Consider the following 23,831-nt stretch of genomic DNA (forward strand, 5'->3'; position numbering starts at 1 on the left):
TAGGGTGACTCCTAGGGACGTTTGTCAGGCAGTAGCTTCCCCGGGACTCCTGTCTCATCTCCTGAATGCTCTCCAGCCTTGCCTCGTGCATAATTAGCCCAAGAGAGGTTCCCTCGGGTTTCAGACAGGCCTTTGAGGCTTCCTGTCTGAATCTTTCATCCTCCGAGTGCAGTGTGACAGGTGGAGGAAACATTGATGTCTCCGCTCACCGTATCTTGCTGCTCTTATCTTGTTTCCCGAATCATAGTAACAGAGCAGATGTCAGGGCCTGTTGCTAAGGATTCCCTGGAATATTAATACCCTGGGTGTAGAACTGCAGGCTCTTAGACGGTGTCGTTGAGGCCTCGGGAAGCACGGGCTGGGTGGCCAGTATGCTTTTATATTCGTCCCTGCTTTTTCTCCCTCCTTTAGACCCTCATTTCCTCCCCCTGACCACCACCACGTCCCCCTGCCGCCCCTGCCCAGGCACAGTTAGTTGTCCGCATGGCAAACCCAGCAGCAGCAGTGAACGGGCAGCCACCCTGCCCTCCCACACCCAGGGCAGGCATGACTAAAGGATCACAGAATGGGTTTTACTTGCTTCTTGTGTCTCCTGTTTTGCCTCTCTCATCTGGCCTTTTGGCTTTTCCACTGCTCACAGTTTGCAGATCAAACTCCAAACAGCTCTGGGTGCTTCGACTCAGCAGGATATTGAGGTCAGGGTTGGGATTTTGTCTACCAAATGCCATTTGTACCAGTTACCTATTGCCATGGTAATGCCACGTAACATCCATTCCCTAACTGGGTGGTTTACAACATTTCTTTATTGCTTCTGAGTCTGTGGGATGGCTGCTGCTCTTGGCTGGGCCTCATGTCTCCTTCATCCTGGTTCATCCGCTCCCAGAAGACCCACCTGCACCTGTGTGGAAAGATGCACTTTTGTTCTCTCTCAGTGGCTGTTTGGACCCGGCGTCCTGCACTTGTTGGTGACTTGTGTTTGCCTTTGCACGTGGTGTCCCCTCCTAGACCCTGCGGCTCCTTGCAGCCCTTCCATCCCCCCCGCCTCTTTCTCGCTGTTCTCCCTGTATCATCTCTGCTCTTGCCACGAGGTCAGACCCTACGGCTCCATGAAAGCTCTTCCATTCACATCCCAGCCTGGGGCGTCAGACATGGCTCAGTTGTATGTTACCAGTGAAAGTTTCCCTGAAATAAAACCAAGGAGGTGAAAGCACCAGGGTCTGAAGGTGGAAAGAGAGCCCCACCAGGAGGAGGTGCAGGCCATGAGGAGCTCTCCTTGCTTGGTAGTTGCCTTTGTCCCTGTGGTCCTGTAGGCAGGGCAGAGCCTCTGTGCGTGGGTGTGATCCTCTGGAGGGGCAGGTTGTTTTGCCCTCCGGTATCTTTTTCAGAATCTGATACATCTCAGAGACAGCTGCAGGCTAGAAACATTTTCCAGGCTGTGTTAAAGAGACAGTAAGATTTGGAAGGTTGGGTCAAACAGCAGTGTTTTCCTGGGTTAGTAATGATGGGAGCTGTTCTTTGGAGGTTACAGGCTTGTGTTTTCATTTCATCTTCTCTGCGGGCCTGTGTGGAGGTGGAGACCCCAGCCCTCTGTAGAGAGAACTCGGCTGGCGAGGTGTTACCTGACCACCGGGTCACCAGGCTCTCAGGCCGGTGTGGCTTCACCAGATTCTAAGCCCACAAAGTCCATTAAGAGGGAGAAGCCTTCTTTTAAGTAGACTTGAATGTTTGTAGAGAAGAGGTCTTTTTTTTTTTTTTTTTTTTTTTTTTAGTGATTAGGACTGTACACATTATTAAAAGCAACTTGTTGGAGATTTACAGACAGATTCTTCCATCTCTGAGTTCTGAGTTTGAAAATACAAAAGTCCACATGAGGCCGACGGGACACAGCTGCCTGCAGCAGAACTTTTTGTAGTGAATGATTCTAGATGCGCTTTGGAGGTGCATTTCAAAAAAAAATACATTTCCTTTCCCTTTGGGGAATTTATCCTAAGGAAATAATCAGAAGTGGGCACAAAGATTTATGTCCCAGGATATCCATTTTAGGGCTGAATATAATAGAACAAAATTGGAAACAATCTGTGTGCCTCCCCCAGGAGGAAAGTGATAAAATATATCCAGAATACTAAGTTACAATTAAGAATCATGTTTTTGAGGACTTTCAATAAGGTGAGAATGTGCAGTATGATAAGAAAGCAGAGCAAACAGCGTGTGTAGTAAGAACCCAATTTTATTTAAAATCTGTATGAGACACCTAGGAAAACATGGGAAGATCTTACACGAAGATGGTGAGTCTTCATCTGGGGGTGGGTGCTGAGTGCGTTTAGGGTGCATATTCAGCAGTGCCCGGGAGAGACCACGGGAGCTTGCATTTTGACTGTTGCCCAGTGGAGTCGGCTGTGACTCCATCATTTGCCTGCAGCAATTAATGCTAGGGTGACACGCTTTTGAGTTTAAGGAGAGGAGAGTTGATCTCCCTGTAAGAATGTTCGCTTTCATAGATCTGCCTTGAAAGTTTCCTGGGGCTCACAAACCCCTACCCCCTAGGAATTTTCTCAGGAAACCAGCACCAGGCAACTTGTGATTCTGTCCCCCCAAGGGTCCCCTGAGCCCTTGTGCTGCAGGGTTTAGAAGCGCTGGGGAGGGTGCTGCTCAGCTTGTCTCGCCCAGCGGGGTGCAGGCGGCACCCGGAGGCCCCGGTGGGCCCCTCTGCAGGGAGGTGGCTCAGCCGGAGCACCTGGGCGCTAACTACCACGTGGGGAATCCTGAGGAACAGACTGCCTGGGGGTGAACACGCCACAGAACACAGTGAGAGCCCAGCCCTGCTCCGAGCGTGTCTGGCGTGTTGTCTGAGTTCCTGCTTGTCTGGGAAAGGCCATTTGTCTGATGAAATCAGCTCCACTGCAGTTTATTCACTAAACACCTACTTTGTAGCCGGCCCTGTGCAGGGATGGAGAGAGGATGCAGGCCCCCCAGGGAGCCCACAAACACGTGCGCGCGCACACACACACCCCCATCCTTCAGCCTCTTCCCCCTCACAGCTGGAAGGACCTCCGAGACAGGCCGGGCCCCAGGTGCTGCTTCATTTAGAGCAAAGCCAGAGCCCCCATGCAGCCCTCCGCCTGCAGACCCTGCTGCCTCTGCCCCCCTCCAGGCTCTGGGCCATTTCCACTTGTAAATGTGTGGGTTCGCCTTCCTGCTTTTTACTTACCTTCTTTAAGCCCCTGTTTTGGTCCCTCATCATTTGATTTTTTTTTTTTTCCCAAATTGGATATATACCTCTCTTATGCAAAAATCCCATTCTTTTTTTTTTTTTTTTTTTAATTTCTTTCTTTATTTGGTTGCTCCGGGTCTTAGTTGCGGCTTGCCAGCTCCTCTGTTGTGGCATGCGAACTCTTAGTTGCAGCATGCATGTGGGATCTAGTTCCCTGACCAGGGATTGAACCTGGGGCCCCTGCATTGGGAGTGCGGAGTCTTAACCACTGTGCCACCAGGGAAGTCACCTCATCATCTGATTTTTGGCCAGGACAGATCGAAGTGTGTCAATACAAGGGTGCGGTCTGTATTCAGCTCACATGGACCGCTCTTTGGAAGTTTGAAGGACCCAGCTCTTAAGAGGGCCTGGACCTTGGGAAGGGCACCTCCTGCCCTGCTCCTCCTCGAGGTCCCCGCTGGAGGCGGAGCAGAGCCCAGAAGGTGTGTTGGGTGGTAGTGAGCACACAGCTTGGCAGAAGGCGGGGTGTGGGAAGCCGGGGACAGGGGCCAACTGGCGGGCGAGGAGCTGGCAGCCAGCTCAGACTGCAGAGGTTTGGGGAACCTAAGCTGACTCTGTTGGCAGTTTCCTAAGACATGTTTCCCCAAGCTGCCCTTCCCCTCCCACCACCTGTCCCGAGATTGCTCCGTGTGGGCCAGGGACAGCTGTGCCTTCCGAGGTGCCAGCCACAGCCCGGGGCAGGCACCGCAGTCCCTGGACGGGGCCTGAGTTCTTGCTCGGAGCCACCGCTGTGGACATGCTCAGCCGTGAGCTTACCATCGTCGAAGACCCTGCCACCAGTGCCCAAGGCCCCAGGCCCCGGGAGGGGACATCTCTCATCTCCCTGGACCTCTCTGAGGTGTTTGGCTCCGTGGGCTCATCTCCCTCAAAGCTCCAGAAGCGAGAAGGGTGGGGGACCCAGGATGCCTCCTCCTCCCTGCCCCGGGGACCAGGCTGGGGTGGGGACTCAGATCCCCCCACCAGGTTGGAGCAGCGACCAACCTCCCACCCCAGGATCCTTCTCCAGTCCCCCGCCTGCTATCCCTGCCTCCCTCCTGCAACTCGGCGGGTGGGAATCTGTTGGAATTGCCCAGGGCAATCCCTCCAGCCTGTCTGTCTCAGCTCCGTCGGGTACCGATGGGAAAACTGAGGCCCAGGGAAAATAACTGATTGTTCCTGGTCTTCCAGTAAGTTTGCATAAAAGCCAGACTTTCCAGGTCTTTTCTCTCCTAGTTGAGTCATCCTCACTGCCACGAAACCTTTCCCTTCATACTTACGGCGCAAGGTGACCCGATGCAGAAAAAGTAGTATTGGTTAAGGGTTAGCAGACCCGCATAGGTGTGACCTTTTCTCAGTCTCTCATCCTCATTCTCTTCTCTTCTGCCCAACAAAAAATAATTAGATTGATGAAGAACAGAACAGATCCTGTGGGTGGCTGCAGAGTCATTTTGGCTCGAGTTAAAAAAACAAAGCAAAGAAAAGGAATAGACCTCAGATGGGTCAGAGGACAGATAAATATAAGTTTGGGGGTTCTCTTGTCAGTGATCCCAAAACTCTGGCCCCCTAAGAAGTGACCCAGGGACTTCCCTGGCGGTCCAGTGTTTAAGACTTCGCTTTCCAATGCAGGGGGTATGGGTTTGAACCCTGGTCAGGGAGCTAAAATCCCACATACCTTGCGGCCAAAAACCAAAACATAAAACAGAAGCAATTTTGTAACAAATTAAATAAAGACTTTTAAAATGGTCCACATCAAAAAAAAAAAAAAAAAAAGAAGTGACCCAAAGGGGACAAAAGAAGTTCATTCTTTAGAGGTTCATCTGGGGGTGATGTGTTTGGGGCAGTGAGGTGCTGTGCCTCTCCACCTGTGTTTGCTGCTGTCTCCTGGACGTCCCTACCTGTTCCGCTGTAAAGGAGGTGAAGGTTCGAGCATGAGAGGACAGGGTCCCTTCTTTCTTCCCGCCTCCTCCCCGGGCTCAGCTCCACTCCCTTTTGGTTCAGAAGCTTCTGCAGACGATGGAATTCCCACCCTGAGATTCCCCGGCTTGCCCCTCCCTCTGGGTCACCACTGGTGCATCCCTGCTTTTGTGAGGGTGCCTGGCAGAGCAGAGGGGCCACCTGCATACTCACTGCACCCAGCTGCAGCAGGGTTGGCAGGAAGGCTCAGGGCCTTCTAGCGCTGGGAGCAGTGGTCCGAGACACGGTGCCCCCTGCAGGCCACGGCAGGAAAGGCAGTGCCTATGAGGTGATGGACACCTAGTTAACCCTGGGCACAGCCTGTCCCCGTTAGGGACACCCCATCACTTCCATTTCTTGAAGCTCCCAGAATATTTTTTAAAAATAATAAGGAAACAGGGCTACTGAGATGAGTGTGTTTTAAATGTTTACTTGGAACAGAGTAACGCTTTTCACACCCGTGCAGCAGTGTGACTGCGCTATTCACAAGATAACAGAACTTATTTAAAAAAACAGCAAAACAAATCGTAGCTGAAATGGGACTGGTTTAAAGTTGTTTGATGAGCGTGTCATTTTTGAGCCCACCTGTGTTTTCCTGGACTGGATGTGAGTCTCCTTTGGGAGAAGGTCAAGACTTTAAATGTGAGGAGGCCTTTGGTGACAGGGGCACCAGCAGCCCTCCCAGCACTGGGCCTGGCCACGGGGACTCCACACGCGACTCTTTGGGGCCTGGGTTAACTCAGGTCTCGCTCTCAAGGTGGCTGACAATGGGGAGTGGGTGCCTGGATCAGCCGAGTGGAATAGAGAGCCCACTGCGGTCAAGGTAGTGGGCTTGGTCCCTGAGTGGGTCAGTTAGCTGCAGTCTGCACGCTGCCCCCTGCTGGTCATCACAGAAATAGGTGACATTGGTCTAGAACAACAGTTCTCAAACCACGGTCCAGGGATCTCTGGGGGTTCCCAACGCCTTTTGGGGGGTCCACAAAGTAAAAACTATTTTAATAATAATAATACGCTTGGTCAAGTTCTCTCACAACTATACAGGTGAAAAGTTCATTGGCATGAATGCCACATTGGAACTAATCTTTAAGAAACTACCATCTGTTGAGTTTGTGTACAGTATGAAAGAAGAATGTCCACAATTATCTGGGAAGGCTATTAAAATACTCCACCCTTTCCCAGCTATAGCATGTATCTGTGAGAGTCTAGATGTCCTTCACATGCTTTAGCAAATCTACATATCACAAAAGATTGAAAGAAATGTCAGATATGAAACTGACTACTGACTTTTGTTTAGCCAAACATTACATAGATTTCTAAAAATGCAAAACAATACCATTATTCTCACTAACTGTTTTTGTTTTGAAAATATAGTTTTTAAATAAAATATGTGAGCATCTCATGGGTTTATTATTTTTTGATGAATTGACAATTAAAATTTTTTCTCAGTGTTAATTTCTAATATGGTAAATATCAATAGATATAGCCCATATCATTTGGAGTTCTCAAGAATTTTTTTATAGAATTTTTTAATGAGATGTAGTTCACATACCATAAAATTCAGACATTTAAAGGGTACAGTGCAGTGGTTTTAGTGAATTCACAAAGTTGTGCAACCATCACCACTATCTAATTCCAGAACATTTTCATCATCCAAAAAAGAAACCCTGAGCCGGTTAGCAGTCACTCCCATTCCTCCCTCCCCTCCACCCCCAGCCCCTGGCAACCACTAATCTACTTTCTGTCTCTATGGATCTGCCCATTCTGGACATTTTACATAAATAGAACCATACAATATGTGGTCTTTTGTAACTGGCTTCTTTCACTTAGCGTCTTTTCAAGGTTCATCCATGTTGTAGCCTGTGTCAGTACTCCATTCCCTTTTATGACCAAACAATATTTCATTGTACACATTTTATCCATTCATCAGTTAATGGACATTTGAATTGTTTCCACTTTTTGGCTATTATGAATAATGCTGCTGTGAATATTCATGTACAATTTCATGTGTGGACATATGTTTCCTGTTCTCTTGTGTTTATACTTCAAAGTCCTTTCTGGGTCTTATGGTAACTCTATGTAACATTTAAGGAACTGCCAGACTAATTTCCAACCTCAGTGATTTTTAAGAGTGTAATGGAGTCCTGTGTTTGAGAACCACTGGTCTGGAGGGGATTAGACTAGGGGAGTGTGGATAACTCAGTACTGCCCCTCGTCTTTGCTCTGGGATTGGGATTCCCTCAAACTCATCCCTCTCTCTTCCCCTCCTTACTCTCCCCACCAACGCACATCGTTGGTGGCAAGGAGAAAGCCAGCTAAGCTAGGCTGCACAAGTTAAGCCACCAGCAAGCTCTGGAGCAGGGTCTCCTCCCTGCAGGATTCCCAAGGGGGCCGTTTTCATTGTGGTCCCTGTGAAGTAAAGCAGGGGTAGTACTTGGAGGGTGCAGGGATCAAACGCCCTTGGGGCTTGCCCGCTAAGTTGAAAACTGCTGAGGTGTACCTCTTCTCTCCTTTCCGATTCTGTCCCTTTGACATCCTGCCAGTCAAGTCCAACCTTGTCACTTAGCTGCGTGATCCACCTAGCTACCCCTCCCAGAATCACGAGTCTTTTGAAAGAGGAGCTTTGAGGGAATAGCATTTAGCTGGAGGAGTGATTCTGCTGGTGAGATTCCAGACAGCCTCGGGGACGGGGTGGGGATGGGGCAGGGGCCGGCAACGGACAGGGATAGGTTGGAAGTACCGGTTTTGGGTGTCTGAGGGACCCTGTCTGCCGTCCGTACCCCAGCCAATGACATGCTCTTTCTTCTTCCCTCTTCTCCCCTCAGATGTGACTCCACACCCTGGCTGGGTGTTCCAAGTCATGGCCGACACCATCTTCGGCAGTGGGAATGATCAGTGGGTTTGCCCCAATGATCGGCAGCTTGCCCTGCGAGCCAAGTGAGTACCTCTAAGGCTTGGCCGGGCCCTCCCTTCCCTCCCCCGCTCCTAGTTCCCCTCCTTTCTTTAACAAGATTCAATCCCAGGCCCCCAGAAAGAGCAGTTTGGAGACAAGTGCCCGTCTAATACACACCACACTCCTGGCGCTGAGCTGGGCGCCTAACAGCCATTCACTCATTTAACTGCCGTATGGAATGTATTCCCATTTCTCAGATGAGGACAGTGAGGCTGAGGTCCTCACCCACCTTGTGAGTGGCAGGGCTGGGGCTCCCCTGGGTCCATCTGACCCCACGCCTATGTTCTTTCGATCACAATAGGCTCCAGGGAGCCAGGCCACTTCCTTTACCTTCTCTGTTAGGAGTATAAATCCCCCATCACTGAGCCTTCAGTCCCTGAGTCCCTGGCAGCGGGGAGCCTTTGATCTTTGGATGCCCACTTCATAGTTGAGCGCCCACTTCATAGTTGAGTTGACAGGCCAAAGGCTTGTCTAATTTATGAAGAGATGCCCTCTGGGCTGAAACACACAGCCAGCCTTGAAGCATCCCAGGTCTCTGCCATGCTCGTGTCAGGGTCTCTCTTGTTCTGGTTTGCCCCCAGTTTTCCTGTTATCTCTCAGCCTGGTGACCCCTCGGCTGTAGTTAGATCAGCCCATCTCCACCCACTGCCCCCCTCTGTGGCTGGAGACCAGGGGCTCCCAGATGCCTCTCCAGCCTTCTAGTCTCTTCCTGTCCCTCCAGGGAGTTGGGGGTCCCTGGGGTCAAATAAGCCCAAGAGAGCCTCTTCATCTGTCAAGTCGTGCTGGGTACAGGAGCCAGCATTTCCCAAGTGGGACCAAGTTCAAGAAATTTGCAATTAAACATTGTGAGCCTGCAGGGGACAGAGCTGAAACATCAAAAGAGGACAGAAAAATTAATCTGAAATGCCCAAGAAGAGTGGAGTCCTGCGTGATTTGCAGGACTCTTTGCACCACAGTTAATTTGTCCTGCTCACTGGGATGGCTTGGCTCTTTTAGCCCCCGTGTGGCCCCTGTGGGGGAGAGACCAGGGGTGAAACCGTCCTCGCTCCCTCTCTCCTCTGACACCAGGCGAGATGATGCGTCCTCCGTGGCTGGATGCGAGGAGCTGGCGAGAGCTGTGCTCTTGTAGGAGGGCCCAGTGTGACCCCTGGTGATCCCGCCGGCATTCCCTTTGGTTCTCCATGACCTGGTCTTGCGCTCAGCAGCAGCCAGAAGCTGTTGTAGCACCTTTTATTTATTTATTTATTTTTGGCTGAGTTAGGTCTTTGTTGCTGTGTGTGGGCTTTCTCTAGTTGCGGCGAGCGGGGGGCTATTCTTCGTTGTGGTGTGCGGGCTTTTCATTGCAACGGCTTCTCTTGTTGCGGAGGACGGGCTCTAGGTGCGTGGGATTCAGTAGTTGTGGTACGCGGGCTCAGTAGTTGTGGCGCACGTGCTTAGTTGCTCCGTGGCTTGTGGGATGTTCCCGGAACAGGGCTTGAACCCGTGTCCCCTGCATTGGCAGGGGGATTCTTAACCACTGAGCCACCGGGGAAGCCCGTAGCACCTTTTAGAAGAGTAAATACTTTTATCTCCTCCCCGGAGCGTGCTGCCTTGTAATGCCAGGCTCCTTAAAGGAGAGTGTTACAAATCCCCGCAGCCAGGCGCTGTGCCTCTGTGAGGCCTGGGGAGGTTACTTTCCCTGGCTCCAGCTCAGGTCTGTCCTCCTATCCTCCAGCCACCATCAGACATTTTCTAAACCCCTGCTATGTGCCAGGACTGTTGTGCCGCAGTAAACAAGACCAATATGGTCCTTTGTCTTCAGGCACTGATGGGGAGGAGTGAGCATGATACACATAATTACCCTTGTGCAGCTGCTTTGAAGGTGGAAACAGGCAGTCCGGTGAAGGGGGGGTGCTAACAATCTGGGATTTGGAGGAGGCTTCCCTGAGAGTGTGATGCTTATGGTGAATCCTGGGAGAGGGGTAAATATTAGATGGGAATATGGGGGAAGAGCATCTAGGCAGAAGGAACAGCAGGTGCAAAGGTCCTGAGGTAGAAGGAACATGGCATGTAGAAGACCTGGCAGGAGGCAACTGTGGCTTGAATGCAGAGAGCGAGGGGGTGAATGGCATGGAAGGAAGATGGAGAGGTGGGCAGGGGCCAGATGGGGCAGGGCCTGATCCTTGGGACTTAACATTCTAAAGGGCAAGACAGAAGGTCCCACTTTGCCTTGTAATAATGTTTAAGCCTAGTGGTGGAGCTTTGCCCGGGCCTTAGAGAACTCCGAGAGTGGACTCTTAAATCGTCTTGGAGGGGATCTAGGAAAAGCCTCCTGTAAAGATCACGTCTAAAAGATGTGCTAAAAAGGAACAGGAGTGAAGAGTGAACCAGTGGAAAGGGGGTTTAGGGAGAGGGGCAGGCACCCCGGGTGGAGGGCACAGCCTGAGCAAAGGCCTGGAGACAGCATGCAACCCGGAACACAAGGGAAGCAGGAGCAGTTGATGGCGATGTACACTGTGTGAGGGGGCATACAGATGGGCTCTGGGCGCCACTGAAGTTTCTTCCCCAGGGTTTGCAGCCCCGTCTACGTCTGGCAGCCTTGAGTCGGCCTCCTTTGGCTGTGTGGAGGTGCCCTGCCGTGGGCAAGATGCTTGGTGGCAGCCGTGGCCGTAAGCGGGAGTCAGGGCCTGACTGGCCAGGAGTAGTGAGCCTGGGAAGGAGGTCGAATGAGAGGATGTAAACTGTCAGGACTTGTGGGTGAGAGGCAGGCAGAAAAGGAGAGCCTGGCATGGCTGTCGGCAGCCGCTGGATGTAAGTTCCCCAGGCCAGGAAGCGTGCTGACCTCCACCTTGCCTTTGGAAAGCCATCTAACTGCACCCTGCCTCTTTCCTCCTCTGAGAGATGGGGAGGCCTGCCTGGCAGGATGACGGGGCTCCAGGGGGAGGAGGTCCGCAGCGCCCTGGGCTGTGTAGACATTGTGCCCACCAGGACGGGTAGCAGTGCTGGCGTCTTCCCACCTCCGTGTTCCTTGGCCTGCCTTTTTCACATGGTGGAGGTGGGGTGCCCCCGAGCTTGGGGGCTCTGTTTTACAATTTTCCTCCCCCTGGCCAATCACCAACCGCCAGTGTCCCTGAAATGCTCAGACGGAGAAAACCAGAAGGGTGGGGCGGGGGAGGGTCCCTTTTCGAGACCAAAATGCCCTGAGTCCGCCCAGTGCACAGAGGACAGGTGAATGTGTACCCCTGCCCACTCCAAGGCCTGGCCTCCCTTCCTGTCCCCGCGAGTCCTGCCCCGTTCCCATTCTTTGCTTTGCCCAGCTCTGTGAGGGTCACTTAAAAAAGTATTAGTCTAGGGCAAGGTATTTTTTTAAATTGAAGTATAGTCAATTTACAGTATTATATTAGTTTCTGGTGTACAACATAGTGATTCAATATTTTATAGATTATACTCCATTTGAAGTTACTGTAAAAATTTTTGGCTATATTCCCTGTGCTGTACACTATATCCTTGTAGCTTATTTATTTGTACATAGTAGTTTGTACCAAGGCATTTTTTTTTAATTGGAGAAATAGGCAGTCTAGAAGTCCGGATCTCTCCAATGCAGCACATTACTTTATGCCTTCATGCCTTTGCACGTTCAGTGTCCTTTGCCTGAATGCCAGCTCCCTGCTTCCATTGGGGGAGCTCGTATTCATCCTGCAAAACCCAGCACAAATGCTACCTCTTTGGTTAAGCTGTTCCTAATGGTCTCACCCATGATCATTACAAAAATCATCACTAACTGCCACTTATTAAGCAACTGGGCATTTGCTATGTACAGGGCACTTTATATACCCTCCTTATTTCATCTTCCTGGCATCCCTTAAAGAGACAGATCAGGAAATCAAGGATGAGCAGCTGTCCAAGTTCTCGTACCTGGGAAGGGACAGAGCCATAAGATCAGACCATCCATTGGACTTCAGAATCTGAGTCCTTCACCTTAACCAGCCTGGGATGGCTTTCTCTCTACTCACAGAGAGAGGACATGCTTTTTAGCTCTCCTAACTTATACAGTGTCGGCAGCGCTTGAATGCAAGAGCTGGACCGGGTGGTGACGTGAGACCACCAGTGTCCATCCGTTTCAGGGAACCACCAGGAAGACATCCACACCCTCATCTTCCTGCCCTGCATCCTGTGTCACAATCTCTTGCCTGCTGCCGCTTCTTTAGGGGAGCCCTTCTAGAGCTGCTCCCCTACCTGAGTCAATTCCCCTTATTTGTACATCCTCCTCACGCCCACCTGCGTGGCCTGCCCAGTGGCTCGTCCCAGCACCTGGCGAGCCTGGCATCACAGTGGATGCTCAATAAATAGGTATTGAATGAATCACTCTCCGAATTTTTCAGTAAATAAATACTTTTGTAACTGATCGGGCATCCGTCTCCCCCAGAATATTGTAGTTCTGGAGGGCAGTGACCTTGCCACCTTGTCCGTCTCTGTGTTCCCACCACCTGGCACAGGAAGTCTGGGAGAAGCTGGGCCCCAGGGCAGGGAGTTGGGGCTTGGTCCACTGCTGCCACTCTCACCATCCAGAAAAATAGAAAGGGTTGGCGTTCTTCCCCTCAGTCCTGGGGCTCTGGGCCGGGCCCCAGCCCTGCCTCGCCGCCCTGGCCAGCCCTCACCGCCCCTCCTGTGCTGCTGGTACCCTCCTGCCCTGCATCCCTCTAGCTTTCAGAATGCTGCGTGAATATCCTTTTACCCTCAGCGCTTGTTTTTAACCTAATTACCAGTCTTTCCTGTCCCATAGTAAATAAACTCCATCTCACTTTCTTGTACAACTCAGATCCGGGTGTTCATTCTTCTCTTGGTCATCTTCTGTGCTGTTCCCTTGAAACCGCCCATGCTGTGGCCGTGGCCTTCTGCACATTCCATGCTCCTGTCTCCCCCCAACCCGCCCGAGGTGCTAAGGGGGTGCTGCTATCCTTGTGGGACCCGGGAGCTGGCGGGTGGCAGAGGCAGCGTTTGGAGGCTGGTGTCTGAACCCCTTGCCCCTGACACACAGACTGTGCTCAGGGGACCTCTGTGGATGTGGCGGGGATGCCGGTTTGCACTGGGGTTGAACTTCTGTGTTGTTCTCTCTCAAGGCTGCAGACGGGCTGGTCTGTGCACACCTACCAGACAGAGAAGCAGAGGAAGAGCCAGTGCCTCAGCCCAGTTGAGGTGGAGGCCATCCTGCAGGTCATCCAGAGGGCTGAGCGGCTTGACGTCCTGGAACAGCAGAGAATCGGGTAAGGGCTGCCCCCAAGATGGGGCAGGAGTGAGGCCGTGGAGAGGGAAGCAAGGGCATTTAGTGCCAGATCAGTGGGCTGGGCATCTGGCGCCCTGGCTCCTAGTTCCAGCTTTTCACTGGGAGTGAGTCAGCTCTGCCTGAACACCCCTGGTGTGCAGATTCCTAACCCAGCCTGTCCAAGCCTCAGTATACCCCTCTGTAAGATGGGGATAGCGGCTGATGTATGGGCCCCAGGCTGTGGGGAGGATGAATGAGTGCCATCAAACACGATAAGGTCTGTTTAGCTCTGCACAAAGGAGGGTCCCTGTGGTTCAGCCAGGGGAGGGATTGATGTGGAGGCTGAACTGTGGGTTCTCCCATCAAAGACCAACAGGAGCCGCTCTCCAGCTTATTCTAAGCTCTTCCGGCCTCCGGCATCCAGAGCTGTCTACTACATAGTCTTCAGTTTTGTTGTGTCTTTTTTTTTTTTGTTTAATTACAAAAGCAATTCATACTTCCTAGACAATCTGAAAAACACAGGCAGGCACAAGGAGGAAAACATAAATGCAGGGGCACTGGCAGGAATTAATTTGATTCTGGTCTCCTTGTTCTTTTTCTATTTATCTTTTTCTATTAAATAGATGATCATTTTAAAAAAGTCAGACATTGTAGAAATGCACAGTTCTAGAAAGTGAAAGCACCACTACAAAGACCACTGCTGTCCAAACAGTTTGTTGTCTGTGCCTCCGTAACACTGACGTATTACTACCATTTCATTACAAAAAGGGTTTGTATCTGACAGACTAACTGTCTTTTGCTCTTTTCTCCCCGCCACACCTGGCTGGGGCCCCTCCCTCTCTCAGGCCTAGCCCGAGGGTCCTGCAAGGCTCTGCAGGTCTCCGAGGTGCCTGTGCCGATGACTGATGGGCCAGCACCACACCCCTCCGGCTCCCCCAGGAGGGCGTGCTGGGAGCTGGTGAAGGGTGTCCCCCGTGGGCTCCCCGCAGTTGTGGGAAGCATCTGTGCCCCCCCTCATCCTTCTGGGCTGCCACCTTTGCCTTCCCTGTGCCGCTCACGTCGTCTGGCCCTGGCTGTGAGCGCTGGGTTTGGCTGGGGCAGGAATGGCCCAGGAGGCAGCTAATCATCTCAGAAGGAGGAGGTGCATCCTGTGTGTTTCCATGAGTGGGAGTCACAGGGCTGTACGGAGAGGGGGTCCCCCAAAAACAAATGGGTCAGGCCAGGGCCGAACTCGGCTTTGCTCCTGGAACCCTGCAGGTCCCTGGAAGAGGGACGGTGATTCCTGTGGAAGTCAGGAGTGCCAGCAGGTGGGCAGAGGCAGCCTCGGCGCCCAGTCCGCCCTCCGTCGGCCCCCAGGCAGGGCCTGATCACCCCAGGGGAGAGGGTGGAGTTCCCATGAGACTTGGGGCGGCCTGAGTGTGGCCCTGGCTCTACCTCTGAGGAGCTGTGCAACGCTGGCAAGTGACTTCACATCTCGGAGCCTCAAACTTCTCACCTTTAAAGTGGGGGGGAAGCAGCATCCTCTGCGCTGGGCGGTTGTGAGAGTTACAGGACATAACGTACCCACACCCTGTCTTCCATGCATTCAAGAATGTTCACTGGGAATCCACTGGGCACTGGAGACACAGTGGCCAACGAAACAGAAGCAGAAGTGGCCGCGTGTTGTGGGCGTGGCAGTGTTGTATGACAGGTTGTCATGAAACAGGGGTCACGGTGGGCTGAGGGGCCGTGGGACTCAAGGGAAGGCACCTATTCTGGGCCCAGCGGGGTTCAAAGAGGACCTCTTTCTCTTTCTCCCTCTAGCTTCTCCGTCCACCCAGGTGCTTAAGCCAAAAGCCTCTACTCCATCCTGGATCTTTCTCTTACCTCTCCTCCCCCAAATCCATCCACGATGACTCTGAAATACAGCCCGTCCTGCTCTCCGTCCTCCTTCCCCAGACCTCCCGCCGCCTCCTGCCGGCTTCCTCACCGGACTCCCCCTGTAATCCCAGCTTCTCACAACAGCTGGAGGGAGCTTGTAGAAATGTCACTGAGGTCAGATCACTCCTCTACTTAAAACTCTTCAGTGGGTTCGCGTTGATCTTAGAAAACAATCCAAACTTCAAAGACCAAGCCAACCTACAAACCCCGTGTAATCTGGCCCCTCCTCGCCCCTCCAGCCTCCTTCATCCCAGGCACTGTAGCCCCCCTGGCCTTCTCCCCATTCTAATGCGCCGGGGCCTCGCTCTTTGTACTTGCGGTTCCCTCTGCCTGGGATGCTCCCCCAGCTCTTCACGTGTTTGGTCCTTGTCACCCTTTACCTCTCAGCTCACATGTCCTCAGAGAGGCCTTCACTAATCACCATCTAACATGCCCTGCTCCCTCCCAGCCCCACTTATTTTATTTCATAACACTCCCCCCTCTGAAGTCAGTTTGCTTGTTTATGGACTTTCTCCCTTTATTGAACATAAATTCCATAAGAACAGGGACCGTGTCCATCTCTGGCTTGTTTGCTACAATATTCCCAGTGTCTGGCATGTTGTAGGTGCCCAGTTAGTGGTTGGTGAGTGAGTGAATGATTAGGAGTTAGCCAGGGGAAGGGATGGGGCAGGGAACAGTACCCCAGGTGAGGGAACAACCCCCAGGAAGTGGTATAGTATTGGGGCCCCGTGGCAGCCACGCCTGGGCAGGGGTCTGGTTGGAGACAGGAAGCACATGCCATCTGACTCTGTGTCCTGTGCTGCAGGCGGCTGGTGGAGCGGCTGGAGACCATGAGGAGCAATGTGATGGGGAATGGCCTCTCCCAGTGTCTGCTCTGTGGGGAGGTGCTGGGCTTCCTGGGCAGCTCATCGGTGTTCTGCAAAGACTGCAGGAAGGTAAGGCCCTGCTCTGGCTTCCCAGCCTGGACCAGCCCTGTTACTCTGTGGCTTTGCATCCTGGCTCCCAGGAGTGTGTGTGTGTGTACGTTCGCGCATACATGTGTGCACACGTGGTATCCTATGCTTCTTGGCAAGAAGGATTGGGGCCTGAAGGTCAAATGGCCAGGCTTCTAGTGCCAGCTCTGGGGAGTGGACCTCTGGGTCTCACAGGCCTGGGTGTGAATTCAGCTCTTCCACTAGCTGTATGACCTCAGAAAACTTATTTACTATGTTAAGCCTCACCTTCCTCATCTATAAAATAGGGATAATGATAATATGTATCTTAGAGAGTTGTGAGGATTAGATATTATATGCAAAGCTCTTAAAACCTTGTTTGGCATATAAGTATTCAAGATATGTTATTAGTTGTCATTAAATAAATACTATTTTCCTCAGGGCCAAACAGTTCGCTAAGATTATACTTCTTATCCTTTGGTCTGCTCTCTTGATCCCTGGCCACTCCAATGAGAATGATCTTTGCAGCAAGGCCAAGTGGATTTTCTCCTTTTCTTATACTCCACGGATTGTTCTAAATTATGCCACATATTAATATTGAGTCCAAGACTTCTTAAAATAACTTTTTGTTTTTCCTGGAGTTTCTAATTGCCTTTCTTTTCTCATTGACCAAAGAATAATGTGCCTTCCAGTCCTCAAGGTTATTTAGCATCTGAATTTTACTCTCTACTGCGTGAAGCCTACTTTTTTCTTCCCTGCCAGAAACTCTTCTGGACTCTTATTCCTGCTCTAGCCTACAGTAGTTACTGCATAGCTGTCATCATGGGGCCTCCCTTTACTGCCCTCCTAGGTTAGAAGCACTGTTCCCAAGACACCATGTCTTTTTCTTTTTTTGTTTTTCACTCTAGTTTTACCAGAACCCATTCTCAAGTAACTTCCATGTGCTAGTTATTATCTTAAGCCTGGAGTTATTTTGGTGAACAAGGCAGAGAAAGAACTTTCTCTCCTGAGGGAACCAAAAAAAAGTAATGTAATAGATAATCAGTAATAGTAAATAGTAAAGTAAATAAATAAAGTAAATAGTAAATAGTAGAGTAATAGATAAGATTTCAGGAAGAAATAAATTCTGGAAAGAATTAACAGGGAATAGAAGACTGAGGGTGGGGTGGGACGTTAAGAGTTGAGAGGACTGTAAAATATGGGAACGTCAAAGAAGTAAACATGGACTTGGCAGCAGAGGCCATTGGCAGCCTTGACAAGGGCATTTTCAGTGATGTTCAAAATCTGGATGAGAGAACCAAGGTGCAAAAAAGTTAATGTACCAAATGAATAGGTGGGAAAGCCAGGATTTCAGCTAAGGTCCCGTTTCCCCTGTTCTGTCGCTTGTGGTGAACTGGGCTGAGGAATGTGGATTAACTGGTGAGGGGTCCCAAGAACAGTGGAGGTGTGGGAGGGGCCTGAGGGTCAGGGAGGGGGTGGGCACTTTGGTGCCGCTCCTCCGCAAGCCTCCATAGGACTAGACTAGATAGATACCAACGAGGTACTGGGCACAGGGACTCAGGAATGTCTTGCTCCCAGCACCTGGACAGGTGGGGTTCTAGTATGTGACTTCTGCCTGGGAGAATGAGGTCCAACAGCCTGTTTCCTCCTTCTGCCCCTCAACTCCATGACTACTATAAATGTCCGGGTTTGCGGGACCATGAAGAGGCTGTCAGAGCCTTGTCTCCTTTCCCTGGAAAAGTTTGGGGCCTCTGCTGCAGAGACAGGCTGCTGCCCCTGGTTGCTGAAGGGTTAATGCCCGCTGCTCCTTGCAGAGCCGTTTCCTAGGCAACAGTGGGAGTCCCAGGGGAGAACCTCAGTGGATGTGGGGGTGGGGGAATGCTCTTCCAGATACTCTCACCAGCCCCACCCCATGGCTTTTCGGGAAGACATTTCTATTTGAAATTGTTCTTATTTCACAGCAGGCTGAAGACTTGGTCCTGGCTTGGATGGTGAGATAAGGAGCCCTCTGAGTCTCTGAGGGGACTTGTACTTGGGTGAGAGCGGGAGGAGAGCGTGCCAATTAGGGCCACAGCTGAATGATGGGCATTTGGGGGGGTTATCTTCATCCATCCTTGAGAAGACCGTGTCATTCATTCAGTCATTCATTTACTCATTATGCAAATAGTAGAGGGTCTACTGTGTGCAGGCCCTGTTCTAGGTTCTGGCGATACCATGAACAAGATAAAGTCCTTGCTCTCATGGAGACTGTTTTCTAGGGGTAGGAGAAGACAGACAATAAACAAATATAAAATAACGTTATGTAGACCTAGGGCTCTGTAGTGAATTAAAACAAGGTGCTCAAGTTGAGTCTCTGTGAGCTCAGACCTGACCACAAGCGGGAGCCAGCCCCAGGAGGATCCAGGTGGAGGAGTGTTGCAGGCAGAGGGACCAGCAAGCACCAAGGCCCTGAGGCAGAAATGAGCTGGGCATGTTCAGGGAACTAATGAAGGCATCTGGGGCAGAGGGAGCGAGCGGTGGGCATAGCCAATCACAAAGAGCTTTGTTAAGTCAAGGTCAGGAGTTGAGATGTGATTCTAAGTTTCATGGGATGTCAGTGGAGCGTTTTAAGCAGGGATGTAATGTGATCTGGTTTGTGTTTTTAAGAGGAGAGCCTAGCTGCTGTCTGGCAAGTGCGTTGCAGGGGGACATAGAAGGAAAGCAGGAGATGAGTTAGGTGGCGATGGCTGTCATTGGAAGATGATGAGGTCGGGGACAAGGCAACATAGGGACAAAGGCCATACGCTAAGGGACTCAATCTCTTCTATGTATTCTAAGCAAATAGGGAGGGGTTAGGGGGGTGATTGAGGGTCTTAGGAAGGAAAGCGGGTCCTAGATTCCCAGTGGGCCAGGGCTAGAGGTCACTTGGCCCTGCACAGTGAGGGGACGGAGGTCCTCCTGGGCTGCCAGTAAGTGCTGTTCTCATGCAGAGAGACCTGGGCTGTGCTCCAGCTTGGGCACACTGCAGTGACCTTGTATGAGCCACTTAACCTCTCTGGGCCTCTGTTTCTTCATCTGTAAACGGGGAACTAGAACTACATCATCATTGGGTGGGTGTGAGGAGTAGATGAGCTAATGCAGGGAAGCCCTTAGTGTCGGGTCCATTGCAAACACTCAGTAAAGGGTTCCTGTTATCATTATTATCACTATTATTATTAATTCGCTTCGAGGTCCTGGCTGTTCAGACTGCCCAGGTGTTACAAAAATAGAACCAACCTCACATACATCTCAGAAGAGGTTTAGGGATATCCCATGGATCAGTCAGCTCAGGCTGCCATAACAAAAGACCACAGACTGGGTGGCTTCAACAACAGAAATTGATTTCTCATAGTTCTGGAGGCTGGGAAGTCCAAGATCAGTGTGCTGGCCAATCTGGTTTCTGATGAGGACTCTCCTCCTAGCTTGCAGACGGCCACCTTCTCACTGTGTCCACACATGGTGGAGAGAGGGCTCTGGTCTCTCTCCTACTTCAGATAAGGACACTAGTCCGTTTGGATCAGGGCCCCTCCCTTATGACCTCATGTAACCTTAATTACCTACTAAAGACCCTGTCTCCAAATACAGTCACATTGGGGATTAGGGCTTCAACACAAGAATTTTGATGGGACACAATTCAGCCAATAGCAACGTATGTTCTCCTTTTTAGAATTAATGTTTTCCTTCCTTCCTTCCTTCCTTCATCTCTCTCTCTCTCTCTCTCTCTCTGTCTCTCTCTGTCTCTCTCTCTCCTCCCTACCCCTCTACCCGGGATCTTACTTCCCCGACCAGGGATTGAACCTGGGCCCCGGCAATGAAACTGCTGAGTCCTAACCACTGGACTGCCATGGAATTCCCTACAATTCATGTTTTCTTGAACTGAAAATTGGTGTTCCCACAGTTATTCCCAAATTTTTTGTAATCTATATAAAAGCCTCTGGAAGCCTTTGTAGCTGTCCAGGATTGGATGTCTTAAGCAGGGAAACCAAACTTGATTTCTGTGCAAGTTCCTCAGGTGAACCTAACACTCAATCACTTATTCAGCCTGTTCTGAGTTAATTCTGGGTTAGGGGACTCCAAAAGGAGAAGGGTCCAGAACGGCCACTTCCCTCTGGTCCTCATGGTCAAGGTGGGCAGACAGTACCCTCTAGAGTGATGCTGACTATGGCTGGGACCAGGGTTTCCAGGCCTGAGAACAATCAGGAGGGCTGCCTGGAGGAGCTGGCTCCTGAAAGTTGGTTAGGCTTCTGAGAGGCTGAAAGCAGAGCCAAGGGCATTCCAGGGAGGGGAGAACAGCACAGCAGAGGCATATAGCTGGAAATGGGCTGGGCAAGTGCCTGACTATGAGGATTCAGGCCCAGAAGACAGGGAGGACACCCTGGGCCACTCTGCCAGGTGGTGGTCGCTTAGGAGCCAAGTCTCTGGAGAATCAGGAGGGAGGCCCAGACTTAACCTCACAGCCCCCTGCAAAGCTTTAGCCCTTGTACAGGGGCTCTCTGGTGTCTGGGAGGGGTAGACAATGTCATCTATTCACTCTTTCAACAAATATGTGTTGTCCTATAAATATGACAATATACTGGTGCAGGCATTGGGGATACAGTGTAAAGACACACAGATGCCTGCCCTCTAGGCAGTGGGTGTTAAATGATTATGGGTAATTCATTACAGTTGTGTTTGGGGTTTCAGAGGCAGCCCTCGGGGGCTAAGAGAGATCTAACAAGGTACTGACCAAATTGGGGGTATCAGGAGCCCTCCACTCTGGGCTCACCAATTTCCGGGGTGCCTCCCTATTTATTTCTCTCTCTCCTCTCCACCTCCCCACCGTTTGCAATGGCCACAGCACTGGCTCCCAGGAGGTGCGTGGGCAAGGGCAGGCTGCAGAGAGGGGATGCTGGGGAGATCTCTGACGTGGGAAGCACCCAGGTCCATGTCGGGGGGCAGATCCTCAGGTGCTCCTGGCCACACGGCCGTGTCCCGAGCAAAAGCCCTGGCAGCGTTCGGCGGCCACAAGCTAATGAGCGTGCGGGTGGAACCCGTGATGCTGGTCCTCGGAGCAGCGTCCCCTCTAATTGGGCCTGCATGCCCAGGCTGCCTGCTCTCATCATCAGAAGGCTGTGGTGGGAAGGGAGAGGGGCTGGCTGGTTAATTAGAGAGGCCTGGCCCTCCTAATTGCTTAGGATCTGAGTCTGCCAGCTTTCACTTTAATTGAGAGTCTGGCTTCACCAATAATAAGGAGGCTGGGCAGGGCTGCTGGAGAGCCCGCCTGAGCCCAGGATGGCATTGTCACTGTGCGGGGGAAGCAATCAGATTTTTCTCTGGTCTCAGCTAAAATGTGCTCCACGTGTGGGAGCAGAGGAGCCTGCCCATGAAATGATGGTCTCGGTAATGTGTGCTGAGTCCTGGTGAAAAAGAGTGAGGCAGCCCCGCACTTTGCTCAAAGCCTTCAGGGGACATCCAGCTTGTCGGGTGGGGGTGGGGTGGGGTGGGCAGGCATCCCCCACCCAGGATGGGGGGCCATTGGAGGAAAGGGGCCAGGCCAGACACTGATCCCTGTCCCCAACCCTGCTCAAGGCTCTGAGGAGCGGTATCCTGCTGAGGTCATCCCAGACCCACAGCAGGCAGTAACCCTGGAGCCACTAATCCCATCACGGGGGCCGCACCCTCATGACCTCTCATTGAACTCTAATCACCTCCCAAAGCCCCACCTCCAAACACCATCACATGGAGGGTTAGGACTTCAACACACAAATTTTGAGGGGACACAAACACTTCATCCATAGCACCTACTGAATAGGAACTCTGCCAACAGAGGCAGTGTGTTTAACAAACAGCACTCCTGGGGATTCTGATCCTCCTTGGGCTGGAAAACCCCTGCTCTGGGAATTCCCTGGAGGTCTAGTGGTTAGGACTCCATGCGCTCACCACTGAGGGCCTGGGTTCAATCCCTGGTCGGGGAACTAAGATCCCACAAACTGCATGGCATAGCCCAAAAAAAAAAACAACCAACCCTGCTTTAAGGTCCCAGCCCCAGACCCGGCTCAGGGTGGTGGTGAAGGACCTCAAGTGACCGCCTTCCCTCTGCTTGTCTTGCTCCCCTTGCCCTCCGCATGTTCTCCCCTGCACCACATCCCCAAACCCTCAGCTGAGAGTCTCCTGCATCCTCCCTCAGGCCATCCTCGCTCTTGCAAACAGTGAACATGGAGGCCACTGTCTCACCTTGTGATGTCCTTTGGAGTTTATAAAGCACTTTCACAAAAGTCATCCTTCTGGGTCCTTAGCGCAAAGCCATAAGGGAATCAGCGTTGGTGAGGCTGTTCCAGAGTCACAGATGGAGAACAGGGGCTCAGCTGAGGTGGTGTGGGCTGCTCAGGTCACCTGGCCAGATAGTGGGGAGCTGGGCCCCCCAGGGTGAGTTGCTGTGCCATGCTGCGCCTCCATTGCTTCAGACCAAAGCATTCATTATCTCATGCTTTCCCTTCCTTGGAGAAGCAGGGATATCTTATTAAAGAGCACAGGAGAAGAAACATCATACTCAATAGTTACTGAAAATTTTTCTCGTAAAGTCTGGTGTAAGACAAGTTCTATGTATCTTTATCACCACTTCTATCCAACATTGTGCTGGAGGCCTAGCCACTGCAATCAGACAAGAAAAAGAAATGTGTAGCATAAGGATTGGAGAATAGCTAAGACTGTCATTATCATGAAGACATGATTATATAACTAGAAAATCTGAAAAACTCTAAATACAAATGGTTAGTATTAGTTGGTGAATTTAGCAAGGTGGTTGTATACAAGTTTAATATACATACAAAAATATCCGGACAGGCGTACCTCAGAGATACTGTGCGTTTGGTTCCACACCACTGCAGTAAAGCAAATATTGCAATACAGTGACAAATTTTTTGGTTTCCCAGTTCATATAAAAGTTATATTTACACTTTAGAGTCTTCCTTTCATGAACAGTTTCTCTGCAGTATGCGATGCTGTTTGATAGTATTTTACCCATAATAGAACTTCTTTTAAAATTGGAGTCGATCCTTTCAGACCCTGCCACTGCTTTATCAACTAAGTTTATGTGATAGTCTAAATCCTCTGTTGTCATTTCAACAATCTTCACTTCAACAATCTACTCCCTTCCCCGGGAGTAGATTCCATCTCAAGAAACCACTTTCTTTGCTCATCTATAAGAAACAACTCCTTATCTGTACAAGTTTTATCATGAGACTGCAGCAATTCAGTCACATCTTCAGGCTCCACTTCTAATTCTAGTTCTCTTGTTACTTCCACCACATCTACTTCCTCCACAGAAGTCTTGAACCCCTCAAAGTCATCCATGAGGATTGGAATCAACTTCTTCCAAATTCCTGATAATGTTGATATTTTGACCTCTTCCCATGAATCATGAAAGTTCTACTGGCATCTAGAATGGTGAATACTTTCCAGAAGGTTTTCAATTGACTTTGCCCAGATCCATCAGAGGAATCACTATCAATGGCAGCTATAGCCTTATGAAATGTATTTCTTAAATAATAAGACTTGAAAGTCGAAATTACTCCCTGATCCATGGGC

General features: G+C 51.0%; 1 protein-coding gene across 1 annotated transcript in view; it reads left to right on the forward strand.

Moving 5' to 3' along the window:
• The window catches only part of RPH3AL (rabphilin 3A like (without C2 domains)), a 118,162-nt gene that overhangs the window by 18,374 nt on the left and 75,957 nt on the right, over positions 1-23,831 (forward strand). Inside the window, 3 exon segments of the mRNA XM_082443591.1 lie at positions 8,026-8,137; positions 13,253-13,396; positions 16,121-16,250. Of these exon segments, the coding sequence (XP_082299717.1) occupies positions 8,026-8,137; positions 13,253-13,396; positions 16,121-16,250 (386 nt within the window).

The sequence above is a fragment of the Balaenoptera physalus genome (genome assembly GCF_965194825.1).
Source record: "Balaenoptera physalus genome assembly, chromosome: 20".
Lineage (NCBI taxonomy): Eukaryota > Metazoa > Chordata > Mammalia > Artiodactyla > Balaenopteridae > Balaenoptera > Balaenoptera physalus.